Raw genomic sequence first — 14592 nt, forward strand, 5'->3', positions numbered from 1 at the left:
CAGACTGCGCTCAGTGGCCTGCGGCGCCGGTGTGCACCATGTCCCGAAGGCAACACCAACCAAATGCTGCATAATCTGCCCCTGGAACTCACGAAGGAGCTCGTCAACTTCAACAATCGGGTTTGGAAGACTGGCGAGGTTCCTCTGATGTAGTTCCGGTACTGAAGCCTGGCAAAGACATGACGGACATTTCCTCGTACCGCCCTGTGTCATTGACCTCCTGTCTAGCTATGTTGATGAAGAAACTGGCAAATGAACGCTAATCGTGGTGGCTTGAGGAGCGCAAGGCAGTGCCAACATGTATGACAGAATGTCGCCGAGGTCTTAGTGCCCAAGATAGCGTCTTAGACTTGGTGAGTCACATTGAACACCAGAGAGCTTTCGGCCTTTCCACCTTATCCATTTTCCTTGACGTTGCAAAAGCTTATGACAGTGTCATTCAGAGCTCAATTTTAACCAGTTTTCAAGACATGGGCATAGAAGCTATATGTTAAGATTCATTTACAAGTTTATATGTTATCGTGCGGTTCGTGTACGGTTTGCACAAGGTATGCCTCAAGGAAGTGTTCTTTCCCCCACGCTCTTTAACGTCGTAATGGTTGGCCTTTCCGATTGATTGCAAAAAATTTGCAGGCAAGTTCGTATGTCAATATATGCTGACGACATCTGTATTTGAATTACTGGCTACCAATACAAGCGATTAGCCCTGATAGCTCCACAGGCTCTACTTGCTGTACAAGCTTACCTTCAAGGTGTGTGATTGTCTCTGTCGGTAGAAAAATGCGGCTTTGTTCTGTGTCCAGGTGTAGGAAGACGTCAAGCGCGGTTGAGGATAGACCTCGGTCACCCTTGCATCCACCATTTCAACCACACGCGTTTCCTGGGCGTCATTATTGACTCCCGTCTACAGTGGCGAAAAGCTGTCGACGCGATTGTTTCATCCTTCTTCAATGGCCAAACTTCTTTAAGCGCTGGTGGTCAGTCGCATAATGTATCAATTACCTTTTAATTTCCCCCTTGGCATCACAGCTTGAACGTCTCGAAGTTGTCCACAGAACGGGCTTAAGAAGAGCCATTTGAGTTCCTCAGGCAGCTGCGAACAAGGCAGTACTTCATGAGTTTCTATTGAAACATCTTAGCCTTGTCGCTTCTGCGAGACTACTAATTTATCTTGGCCGCCTAAGAGAGACGGTAGCTGGGCGATCCCTACTCAAGCGGCTCTGCAAGAGATATGAGTCGAAGGCCTACTTGGCACTTAGTACTCTTAGTTCATTAGGCCTTAATGTCCGAAATCAAAGGAAACACTTGAAACTCCCCCGGTCTTTTCTCAGCCTCGACTGTGAGGTCACAATTCTCCTTGTGAGCGCAAAGCGCAACTCTTCTTTGGCAGCAGCGCGTGCGCTCGTACTTGAACATTTGGAAGCAGAGTATGCCCGCCATCTTCACATTTTCACGAATGGATCTGTGGGCAAGGTCAAACAAGCTTGCGCAGCGGCTTTTTACATTCCTTCGTTGAACTTTGAATGGACTGTACGCTTTACTGCGGTCGTATCCTCCACAACAGCCGAACGATATGCTATTCATTCGGCTTTACGGAAGTTAGGGTCTTGTCCGGCTCAACCTGTTGTCATCATAACTTATTCAAAATCGGCTATTCAGAGGTTAGAGCGCGGATTCCCTACGGAAGATTTGTCTATAAGCTCTCTGCGCTTGGTGCAGAATCTGCGCAACAGAGCCTTTAATCTATGTTTACAATAGGTGTCCTCTCGCATAAAAGTCAGTGGCAATCAGGTGGCAGACAGTCTCGCCCATAAAGCTCTGTCAAGGAATTCAACTACAAAGTACCTCAAGATGGAGAAAATCTCTACAGGAAAACGGTGCTCGATGATATCTGCACTCCATGGAGTGCGCCCCGCAACCCGTGTGTGACCAAGGGACTGAGAAGATCCCGCACGACTCTACTACATCGAATTCGCACGGCCTATGCTCGCACTCCTGCCTAGATGCATAAGACGGGCATGGCGTTGTCTCCGCTATGTTCTTTATGTGGTGTGTGCGGGGATATCGAACATTATATTATGTACTGCCCAGAGAACAACGCGGAAAGGTATGTGATGTTCGCTCCCTTCAAGAAGACAGGAACCCTTCACAGCACAGTTCACGACATTGTCTAACCGAGTGGAAACCAGACATGCAGAAGAGAGACTGCACGCCATCTTTTAACATTTCTGCAGGACACTGATGTCGTTTCTAAATGGTGACAGCCGTAATGGGCTCTGGTCTTCTGTGATTGAATGCGTCTGTATATGGTGTCTTCTGGAGTTGCCGATGTTATACTATGAGTGAATGTGTGTATGGATTGTGGCACTGCAATTGACTATGTTCTACTGTGACTGAATATGTGCATAAATGGTTACTTCTGGAGTTTACTGTGATGTGGACTGCGTGGAGTGATTGTGTGCATAGATGGTGGCTGCGGGAGTGGAATATGTACTATTATAAGTGACTGTGCGCATAGCGCGGTAGATTCGACCTGTTTTAGGCCACTATTAGCATAGAAGTGACGCTACGGTGGAGCAATTATAGGCAGAATAAGCAAGGCTAATCCCACCCGTAGCATTCAACACCTCCAATCAACTCAACGTTTACGAATCATTTGGGAGCATTGCTGTTGAGACTAATCTAAATCAGATATCAAACGGCACCTACTAAACAGGAAGGTTTTTCAGGATGCATCCCTATTTGACGCAAGAATCTTGGACCCAAATGCTAAGCCTTAAAATCAAATATTGTCACGACTACGTAGAATCCCAAGGAGGGCTTAAAGATAAAAACGCTTTTCTGGTCAACCAGAAAGAGTCCTGCGGTTCATTATCCTTCTCTTCCAGCCTCGCGCTCGTAGATCCAGTCGTCATCTTTGGCATATTGTTCTATGCGCCATTTTCCCCCTCCTCAGGAAGCATTGTCCCGATGGCAACAAATGGAAGTAGGGGGTCAAGATTAGTCTGAGTGGTATGGCTTCATACATACAACATTGACGACGTTGTCGTGTTGCTGGCATCGCTTGGATTTCGATAAACAGTCTGGCACCACCTCACACGTTACGTCGGTTAAACGTCTCAGCACAACATAGGGCCCGAAGTAACGCCGTAATAGTTTTTCTTAGAGTCCACGACGGCGAACAGGCATCCAGACCCACATTTTGTCGCCAGGTTGATACAATACATGTCTGTGGTGAAGATTGTAGCGTCGTGTATCATACTCCTGCTCAGTTCTGATGCGCACGTGCACTAGTTGGCTGCTTCCTCTGCGCGCTGTGCGATTTCCTCGGCGTCCTGTTCGACATCGTCGCTTTCGGCATTCAGGAGCAACATGGCATCTAGCATAGTTGTCACTGGTCGCCCATGAAGGAGGCTGAAAGAAGTGATGCGAGTGGTGTCTTGGCGTGCCGTATTGTAGGCGAACGTGACTTGGGGAAGAATTTCGCACCAATTTTTTTAGTCCACGTTGACGTACATACAAAGCATGTCTGCAATGGTGCTACTGAGGCGTTCCATCAATCCATTGGTTGGAGGGTGATAGGCTGTCATTTTATGATGACTGGTGCCGCTGAGGCGGAGAATGGTTTAAAAAACCTCGGCCGTAAATGCAGTTCCTCTGTCAGTTATATTGAGCGCCGGAACGCCATGCCTAAGGGCAATGTTCTCAACTAAGAACCGAGCTGCTACGCCGGCGGCATCCCTGGGCAGAGCATTTGTCAGCGCGTAGCGAGTGAGATATTCGGTGGCTACAATTATTCATCTATTCCCGGCAGTAGACATCGGAAATGGACCCAGGGTGTCCTTGCTAATTTCCTTGAAAGGTGTACGGCACTTGAAAAGGGTGGAGTAGGCCGGCTGATTCTTCAGAGGATGTTTACGGCGCTGGCAGTCTACCGACGTCCGTACATAGTGCTTAACTGTCGCCGTCAGTTTCGGTCAGTAGTATCCGCGCTGTACGCTAGCCAACGTTGGGGAGTAGCCTAGGTGGCCAGCGGTTGGCTCGTCGTGGCACGCTTGCAAGACTTCCGCGCAGAGATCTGTTTGGACGACGAGTAGATGACCGTTCCCCCAGAATAAACTTCTTGCAAATTACGTCGTTGCGAAGAAAGAATGAAGAGCGGCTGCGTACGAAAATCTTAGGCACAACCGAAGTTCGCTTCTCCAAGAAATCAATAAGAGGGAGCAATTCCTGGCCCTCTCGCTGCTGTTGTGAAGGAGTTGTGTCATCTATGACCCCTAAAAAAGAAGTGACTTCACCGGTCATGGCGGATGGTTCGATCGGTGCTCGTGAAAGGCAGTCAGCATCCGTATGCTTCCTTCCGGATTGGTAAATAAGCGTCATGTCGAACTCTTGTAGCAGAAGGCTCCAACGAGCGAGTCTCTCTGAAAGGTCCTTTAAGTTCGTCAGCGAAGAGAGGGAGTGATGGTGCCTAACGACTTGAAAGGAGCGAGCGTACAAGTAAGGGCGGAACTTCAGAACCACCCATTCCACTCCAAGGCATTCTTTTTCTGTTGCCGAGTAATTCGCTTCAGCTTTAGAGTCCTGCTGGCATTAGCAATCAATTTTTCTACACCATCCTGGCGATGCACCAATTCCGCACCTAAACACACATTTCTCCCATCGGTATGAACCAGGGTAGGGGCGTCGTCGTCAAAATGCGCCATTACAGGTGGCGTCTGTAGACGTCTCCGGAGCTCATTAAATGCTTGGTGCTCTTCAGCCCAGCTAAAAAAACATTGTCTCGGGTCAGTGAAATTATTGGCCAGGCAATTCGTGAGAAGCCAGCACTCAATCGACGATAATAAGCACAAGGTCTCAGGAACTGGCGACACGTCTTTTTGTCCGTAGCTGTTGGGAACATTGCGACTGCGAAGAGCTTTTCGGGATCAGGCCGGATACCTTCTTGGCTACAGACGTGTCCGAAGAACTGCAGCTCCTCGTAACCGAAGTGGCACTCCTCGGGTTTTAGTCTTAGGCACGCAGATCGTATGGCCTGAAAGACAGCTAGTAAACAGCGTAGATGGTCTTCGAAGGTGGCCGGAATTACGATCACGCCGTCAAGATACACCAGGCATGTTTTCCACTTAAGCGCCGAGAGCACAGTGTACATCATCCTCTGAAATTCTTCTGGTGGTGAGCATAAACCGCATGGAAGGTCCTTAAACTTATGCAATCCGTCGGGAGTGACGAATGATCTCTTCGCCCGATTCCTCTCATATACTTCAATTTGCTAATATCCGCTTCTCAAATTCATTGATAAGAATAACGTGCATTTCGCAGCCGATCAAGGGAATCATCGATGCAAGGGAGACGGTACACGTCTTTTTGGTCATTTGGCTGAGCTAGCGGTAGTCAATGTAAAATCGGAAGCTACCGTCCTTTTTTAACAAGCCCCACGGGGGAAGCCCAGGGAATCTGTGACGGCTGGATAACGTCGTCTCTAAGCATTTCGGCCACATGGCGCTTAATGGCTTCGCGTCCTTCCGGACCCACACGATAAGGATTTTGTAGAATCGGGCGAATCGCGTTATCCGTCATAATTCGGCGTTTGGTGAAAGGCGTTTGGCAGATTCCTGATTCTGAAGCAAAACAGTCTCGAAAGTGTTCAATGAGATCCAAAAGGCGTTGCCGTTCTAAAGGTGACAAAGTTGGGCTCACGTCCATTATGGTTGCGGCCGCCTTGCTCACTGATCCTACCTGTTGTGGCACAAAATTCACTTGCGCACTTAGGAGGCTGTCGAGAAATGCCACAGTTGTGCCTTTCAAAATTTCCTAACGCTCGTCGCTGAAGTTTCTCAGCAGCACTTCGTTGTGCCCATTGGCTAAGTTGAATAGCCCTCGATCGAGCAATACAACCACGTCGGTTGAGTACCAGGGTGACTGCCCGTTCGGCGACGCCATCGCCGGTATGCGCCACGTCGCACTTCACTTCAACAAGAGGGCAGGATCGCGAAGGTAATGTCACCGGCTCATTGGCAACGCGTAAGGGCATCAGTGGTACTTCCGCATAATAAAGGTATACCTGATTTTTGGTGAAGGCAACGACGTTGTCCTTAAAGCTGATTACAGTTTAATGAAGGCAAAAAAATTGCATGCCCTAGATGAGGTCTTTGCAACAGTCAGAGAGTATAACGAAGCTGCCAACGAACAATGAGTTTCCTATTCCTATGCGGGCAGTGCACTTTCCTGTCGGTGCTGGTAGCTGACACCAATCGCTTCTTATTACTGGCCCAGTCAATTCGGTTTTTTACTTTGCGCAGCGTGTCAGCTAGTTTTTGGCTCATAAACAAAAAATCCGTCCGGTATCCACCAGAGCGTCTACCTCCAGCCCATCAATGCAAACGGCGAGGTCAGGGCTAACAATGTCGTTTGGGTTTCTCGTCTCTTTCGGCATTTGCGGCAGAAGTGCAATAAGGTCAGCGCTATCAGTTTCGTCGTCACGGCTGCTCATGTGGTGCGGCATTTTCGGTGGCATGTAGGCGGTATTTTTGGTGGTAGTGCCGCCGTGTCAATGTGAACGGTGGCGTCAGAATCACGGGTTGCAGTCGGCAGCTGCGGCGGTAGAGAGGGCTTTGAAACTTTTTCACTGGTTGCTACCTCTCCTCGCAAGGTTGCGGCTCTTAGTTTTTCTGGCGAGGACTCAGGGTCTGCCGTCCGCTAATGTCGCGTCGGCGAAGAATAACGCTGTGGAAATGGGCAGCGGCGCCGGAAGCCCTGTGGATCCGCTTCCCTGCTGAGCGGAGTGTTTTCGATTTGGGCAGGACCAGCGTCAAAATGGTGGCGGGCAAAACAGGCGGAAAGGCCTGCTCCTCTTGGCGGTGGCGACAGTACCTATACAGATGGCCAGGTTGTCCGCAGTAGGAGCAGGGTGGTCGGCTGTCATAAGAGCGCCACATGCCAGTTCGGAGCGGTTGAGAGTGGCCGGGAAGTGCCCACTGAGGCCCCTGCAAGAATCGCGTCTGCTGACGGTTCGGTGAGCTCGGTGGGGCGTGGTCTGGCGACAGGAGACAAAGGACTGCCGCATAGCTCGCGGGTTGCTGCTCGTAGTAATGTGCAGGAATTACGGCCGGGTTGTTGTCGGTTGGTGACGCGTGGTATGGTTCGGAAATTGTTTCCGCGTTGTCAACATTCTTTAACACATTTTAGTAACTTATCATGAGGCAGTGTATAGTACACGTCTTTGATGTGGACAGAAAAAGCGCGAAGATTACCACAATTGCCCTACTGCATAAGAGTGTATTGACCAGTTTGGAGTTGTTGCTGCGAAAAACTCAGCAGGTATTAACGCTAGCAGCCTTTTAGAACATTTATCCTTTCATCAGAGGTCCACCTTTATATTGTGGAATGATAAGCCTCACCTTCAAAAAAGAAGATATTTGTATCGGCTCCTTTATTGCCCCGATCTGAAGTGACCTCTTTTTAGCCAAAATTGGCAAATCCGTTATCGACAGTTTAGACAATATGCAGGTTGCCGAAGTATTTAAATACGTTGACGATTTCTTGATTTTTATTGAGAGTGACCACGATTCTTTTGAATGCATAGCTTTTTACATACTAACTATGCTCAGACAAAATTTTAAACCTCTTGTTCTAACTTTTTAAACTGCCTTCTGATGACAAGCTTAGATTTCTTGACATTAGCATCATATTTCACCCCGGTCACACCTGCTAGGCCTACGAAATTTCCAATAGCAAGCCTCTCCTGTCCTTCAAATCTGCCCACTCTAAACTGGTGAAAAGAGCGACAGCGAACCTGTGCTTTCAAAATGCCCTGAAAAGATCCTGACGCATTAGATGTATATAAGTTTTCAACAACAGTGCAGTAGGCTATCGCATGCTGGCTATCCTGGTCATCTTCAGATTTCATTACTAGAAACTTTGCTCAGAAAAGTGAACACTGAGCAGCAATCCTGTGCGTGTATGCCCTTGGAGAGACAGATGGAAAAAATGTCCGTTATTCCATATTTGCATACCATCTCTCACAATCTTTGCCGCATTACAAAAGGGATAGATGTTTCAGTTGTTCTTTCTGTCCCTGAAAAGTTAATGAGCCTATGCAAGGTACACAAATGTTTTCGTCCTGTGTCCAATCAATGCAAGAAGAAACCTCAAACTCCGTTTGTTGAATGGAAGGTAGGTGTGGTGTGCCAGATTCCGCTCTCATGCGGACGACAGTATGTCGGTCAAACTGGTCGCTGTCTCAGGGACCGCCTCCGTGAGCATAATCGCAACGATTCTGATAAAAACAAAGACGGAGAACTTGTGAAACATTGTAACGCATGTGTAAAGTGCAGGCCGTTACTCGGCAAGTGTTTTTTAGTTGGGAAAAGGAAGGACAAGCGCACTCATGAAATTATTGACGCAAAAAATATAGCCAGGTTAGGAAGTGCTTGTGTAAGCATACCTTTCATCAGACTCTCAAAAAAAGAAATTGCTTGCCTACGTTCGCACGGAAATTGCGCATGCTTTCGGGAGACACGGCAATAATGCCTATATAAACTGTGCTTTGTTTCCAATGAATGTGTTGGAACTTAGCGCTGTGTGTCTTCTCGTTCTTAGTCCTTTGTCCTCTTTGCGCTATTGCTCCGAAGTATGAACCCAACGCGAAGTATGAACCCAACACCAAGCCCAAATTTCAACGATGTTCACGAAGTATTTATTTCAAACAATATAATTGGCGCTCAAATTCCGCATGCTGACATACAGCCTCTCAGTGTAGTAATGCAAGCAGTTTTCATTTACTTACAGCGTGACTTACAGTGCTTCAGTCATGGCCTGCCGTGCTTGCTACGGACCGAGTTTTTTCTACTTCTTATTGTTTTACGCTCCCCTCATCCCTCTCCCCCTTTGCACAGTAGTCAACCGGAGCATTTTACTGGTTAACCTCCCTGCCTTTCCTCTACCACTTCTCTCTCTATCTCTCTCTTTCTCCACATGGTCTCCAGTCGCCCAGATATTTCTTTGGCACCATGTGAAGCGGCGATGCCCAGTGGCTGGAGGAAGGGGGCACTATGCCGAGTTCAAGCATGCGTTGGAACTCACGGTGAGCGATAGCGAGGCGTTCTCTCGACAAGCTGCGAAGGCGAGTAAACACCGGAGGTCCCGAAGTCACGATGTGGTGAGTGATCGAGTACTTCACCGGTGACTCTCTGGTATGGGGCTTCGTGAGGTCAAGAAAATGAGCCAGAACTTTCGCATACGGCGAAAGAGGCATGAGAGCGCGATGCCCCGTCGCCGCAGTGGTGGAGAGCATGCCGTTGACGAAGAGGTGCGTGCTGAGATCCATGAGCCTGCAGGTCGAAAGCTAGGTTGAAGAAATTGAGGAAATCAGCCACGAGAACTGCTTACGAAACGTCAGCGATAATGAAAATTCAAGGCATGATGTGGCGCAATACGACGTTAAGCGTCAGGGACCGTTAGCCGTACGTGCGAAGGGGGGAGTTGTTGATCGCTTGGAGCAGAGAGGTCTGTTCTTTGCGACGGCGATCTGCCCAAGAGGCCGCTATGACGCTGACTTGTGCTCCCGTGTCGACCAGAAAACGACTGCCAGTGATATTGTCCGGGACGTAAAAGTGGCGGAGTGTCCATCCACCAGCACCACTTACCACTGTCACTGGCCGGTTGAAGCGTTTCCCGACCAGGAGCACGTGTGTGTGCACTTGCTGGCAGAGCTGCTGAAAGTACGATGGTACCAACAGACAGCTGAGGGCGAGGAGGCTGGCCATGCGTCGGATGGTTGACGGCTCTGAGGAGCACGAAGGTGCTAAGGAGCGCCGGCATGGCCTTAACCTCGGCGGGGAACGGCGTGAGAAAGCGCGAGGACATCGAGCCGCCTGAAAAAAGCATCCAGTTGGCTTCCTATGCTCGCAAGCTGGGAGTAGATGGTAGTAGTTGGAGACGGAGTGGTCACAGAGCTAACGTTGGGGGGCGTGAGTTGCCCACAACACGGTCAGTGAGTTCGGCGAGAAGTCACCTGCAGCTGCGAGGACGAGGACAATGTGTTGGGGAAGACGTTGAAGAAACAACACAAGCAGAAGGGTGTCGTGGTGAGCAGTGGAGTCCCCAAGGAGCTGGCGCATGCGACAGAGGAGCTGTGAAGGGTGGCTGTCACCAAACTGTGTAGCGCTGAAGAGCTGCTGGAGTTTGATGCACTCGGACACGGATTTGCGGTCGATGTGAGCCGCTTTCAAAGTGTACAAGAGACGAGCCGTATCAAGCAAGCTGATGACGTCCACTAACTCCTTAGCGACGTCAGGAGGCGGGGAGGTCACCAGGTGGTGGAATTTGGTTCCTTGGTTGCTGACACGTTGCAGCTGGAAATGCGCCTCAACCTGCAGGAGCCAGGTGCGGTGGCTATTGGGCCTAAATGGTGGCAGGCTGACTAGCTGAAATGAGACCACCGAAGCACCGAGAGTCTGAGCATTCGGAGTCGTGTCCCCGCCGGTAGGCAGGGCTGGAGAACAGCGTAATTCATGTAGGATGGGGTTACGTCTTCGAAGCCTGGTCACCAAATCTGTCGGAGCTAAGGCGAGGAAAAACAAGCTCCCACAGCGTTGAGGTTCGAACTGTTTATTTGCGCTGCGATGGCCTAGCCCTACTTCCTCTTGTCCGGCGCCGCGTGCCATAGCTTGCCAGCCGAGCGCGGCCCAAGGGGCGCTACCAAAGCAAAGGTTGAGCGAAAAATTCGAAAAGCTCCGAATAAATGGCTTCAACAATGAAATGGTGATTTTTGCTAATCATATACTATGAAGAAGGATATTACGTTGCCGTGGGTAGGAGATAGGTTCCACTTCTTAATTATCTACAGTGGTTCTCGACCCTGTTAATTTTCATACGAGTCGTTGAAGAGCCTACTTGAAATTTGTTTGAAATTGTGGTTTAAAAGATATTGCAGCCCCTTTGATTTTGGAGTTCTAATATCGTGATTAGTGCAGTACCGCACTATCAGCAGATATTGAAAATTTGAATCCGCGAATGAGCATCCGCGTGTGCAGCTGCAGCAGGATGAGGCACTCGGAGGCTTCGTTCATAGCATTTCCGAGTAAGAACAACTCAAAATAAGAAATTGTTAATAGGAACAGAAATGAAGTAAACGAAACAAAGCTCGGCAATGGTGATACAAGCTGTTTGATCGGCTGGGTTAGCCATGCAAAATGTAGCCCTAGGTTTGCCGGTCTTAGTCAGGATGTTAAGAGAGGCGCAGGCTTTTCTGGTTGTTTGATGGTGCGATATCCAAAGCCTGTATCCCTCGAAGTGATTCAACGACCAACAATCCCCCGTTCTCGTATAAAAAGTAGGTATCAGGCGGATATGGTGTATTCTAATATTTTGTTTCAGGATAAAGTCAGGAGGGATTGATGTTTTTTTGAGTATTCCCAGCGTTCCTGGATTACATTTGGTCAGAACACTTTTGCCAGTTGACTTCTTCCCTTCAGTGTATCACCACTATTCTCGAGAATGTTCTAAAGCTTTGTCTTGAATCTAGTATTGGGCGCGTTTTTATTCGAGTACATAGTATTTCACAAAGCTTTAGCACCGTGCGAACACGAAGGAACACGCAGTGCCCATGAGTGTGCTTGATTAACTGAAGTAATCGAAAAAGATATGTTCTCCTTTTCCTTTCTTTTTTTAAAGACCCATCCGGGGTTACGCAATTGTCGCCGTCAACATAAAAAGACAATAAAAAAGCAGCACGTCTTCAGGTACATAGGAGATTATGTAAATTTTAAGCGAACAGTGATGGGCAGGTGATGCGACAATATGGTATGGAAGGCTGCTTTATTCTTCAAATGGACGCGGGAAGCAGCAGGCTAAAAAACTAGTTCCGCCTAACGCACGGAAAATTTTAAAGCAAGGGCTGGTGGGATGCTATATGTAGGATGCTGACATAATGAAAGGGGCACGATTTTGCGTTGAGAAACAACTTGTGGCGCAGCAAAAAGGTAGCTATGCGACGATGAACAGAGCGAGGTGAGAATGAAGAAAAGATAGCATGAATCTTGCACGGCCATTTTGGACTGCTTGTAGAACGTTAATGAAGATATAAAGGGGTTTCATACGGTGGAATAATCTTTATGGTTAGGTCGACAGAGTGACTTGTAAGCGAGCAATTGCTCATCAGGTGTGGGGAGGCAGAGGAGATTTCTTAGAAACGCTAATGTTTTGTTAGCTGATGATATCACATTACCAACATACGCAGTCCATTTTAGGTCATTATATAATGTGACGCCGCAGTGTTTAAAACGTTGTACGGATTCTATGAACCCGTTAGCAATTTTCACTAAATGGCATCACTTTTGTTGCGAAGGGTAATAGAAAGAAGCTTGCATTTGCTTGGGTTAAGGGCCATGCTACAATTTCCACACAACTGTCGGTGTAGAGTTACTTACGTGGCAGTAGACTATGCAGTCGTCAGCAAACAGTCGAATACCGCAGAAATCAAACACCAGCCGGTAATCGCAGAGTTTCGGAATAGTTCGCGTAGCGTATACAGGCAGGGCAACAATGGTGCTTGTTGGTAGCGTGGAGTGTAACGAAAAATGACGGCACAGTGCTGGAATTACCAAAGAGCAGGAAAGATTCAATGGCACAGCTTTATATAGCTGCACCGACTGATTTACTCCCGTTTGTTACCACCACAAATATATTGCCGACAAACTCCATATTTCTTTTCCGCTTCTCGATCACATGAAGCACAATAATACAGGATTTTCCGGCGAAGGTGTTGGCCATGTCATTCACGAGAGCAAACATCTGCCTAGCCATTGGCAATTGCCGGTGAATTTACATACCAAGTCATATTTTGGCTGGCGCATTTTCGCTCTACAGAAGTGAAATTAACACGGTTGTTGAATGCTCGCGTCGCCGTTATTGGGTCGTTATTGAAACTAAAATGAATAATGCGTTTAGTCCGAGACATCTGGGACCATTGACATATTTTTACTGCTTTTCACTCTAAGCTTCTCTACATTTTTATTCGTTTGTCTCCTCACCTTTCAGGAAAATAGCCAGAAACGCTTGTCTTCAATAAAAATAAAGTGGTCGCCTGTGCATCATACACAGTTTTTTGCATTTTTTTATTCGTAGCTGAAACATTAATGCCGACGTTAACAATTTCCAGATGTCGATGGAGGCCGTTAAGCAAAACACCCATGAAATAAAGCAAATGCAGGAATGGAAGGAGATGCTTGGTGCAGACGTAAGCCACTACCAGAATGCTCACTTGTTTTTTTTCCGATGCCTATTTTTGGCATCCACTGATTACAGGTGCATCTTTACATGACCCAAATGTCAACGTCCCTCCTTTTCATCAATCGCCCTCCTCCCAGGATTCTATGCAGCATGCGTTGTGAATCTTGTTCATACATTGAGTTGCGAAAGCATTACTCAGGCTATAATCGACACCTGTTTAGGAGATTGCTGTACATCCTCAGGTACTTGATTCCCTCCCGGAAAGGTAACGTGGATATAGGCAAAAAAAAGAGGTTCGTCCTGAGCCCCCTAAATCGCACGTACACAGCAATTCTGGACAGAAGCATTTTTCAATAAGAGAGATGTTTTGAACACATTTTTTCATACACAGATTGATTTCACTACAACAGTCAATATATACGTAGATCTCTCGTCGGCAGGCTTGCATTTTTTGCTGTTATCGTTTTTATTTTCGAAACGTTCTCCACTAGTCTTCTAAGCAGATTTAACTGCTAGATGCGAGCGAGAAAAAACTCTGAAATAAAGATTTTGCCACGCATCGGAAGAATGAACCGGTACCTTCACTAACAACTTCCCAAAACAGTACCTTAAATATTCGAATAATAAAATACTTTTCTCGAAATTCATAGACGTGTCATGTTTAGCGTCCTGTCCACACCACACTGACTATCTAAAATGCGCCGCACAGTAGATCGCGATGGTGACCGTGATGGTTAAAGGCTTTAGATCGCTACCCGCTTCTGTGAAGGCAAACAATCAATTATTTACAGAAAATTTACCATCAGTCAGACACATAGGAGGCTCCAATAATGCAACAAGACGATGTGTAATTCCAGCTGCACTCGAAGTGTTATAGAGACGGGCGAAACAGTCCAGTTGCATGCATAAACGACAGTAGTTTGCGTCAGGGAAGCGCATGGGAAATTTAGCTACGCATTGTAATCATTCTCATCTTCATCACTTAATATGAAGCTTTCTTGTATGTATGGAGGAAAATTACGAATTAAAATGAACAGTTGCAAGAATTCGCAGCCGAAGTTCACTTCTAATACGCTGTAAATGCTGTAGTGGCTAGAGTGTCAGAATATTCGTTCGGAAAGTCTGTCTCGCATATTTGTTCTGGATGGTAAAACAGGCGACAGCTATTATCTCATATTTATTCTACGGCAGTTGCAAACTCGCAGCCTGATATTGAAACACATGCAACACAAGTTGCGGCAAACGACGTGCACGGTCCAATCACACCCATAGAAGTACCCAACAAACTGCTGCAACACGTGTTAGAATAGTTGCGTCTGAGCATGTAAGTCAACATATACTTTTTTTCTACATACACTT

The 14592-nt window shown here is 47.4% G+C and overlaps 1 protein-coding gene across 1 annotated transcript in view; it reads left to right on the plus strand.

Annotated features, from left to right (window-relative positions):
- LOC144103362 (uncharacterized) overlaps positions 1-14592 on the plus strand; it is a 39908-nt gene that overhangs the window by 24004 nt on the left and 1312 nt on the right. The window contains exon 2 of the mRNA XM_077636103.1: positions 13163-13240. Coding sequence (XP_077492229.1) covers positions 13163-13240 — 78 coding nt within the window. The remainder of the gene's footprint in view (positions 1-13162; positions 13241-14592) is intronic.

The sequence above is a fragment of the Amblyomma americanum genome, chromosome 9, assembly GCF_052857255.1.
Source record: "Amblyomma americanum isolate KBUSLIRL-KWMA chromosome 9, ASM5285725v1, whole genome shotgun sequence".
NCBI classification, from domain to species: Eukaryota; Metazoa; Arthropoda; class Arachnida; order Ixodida; family Ixodidae; genus Amblyomma; species Amblyomma americanum.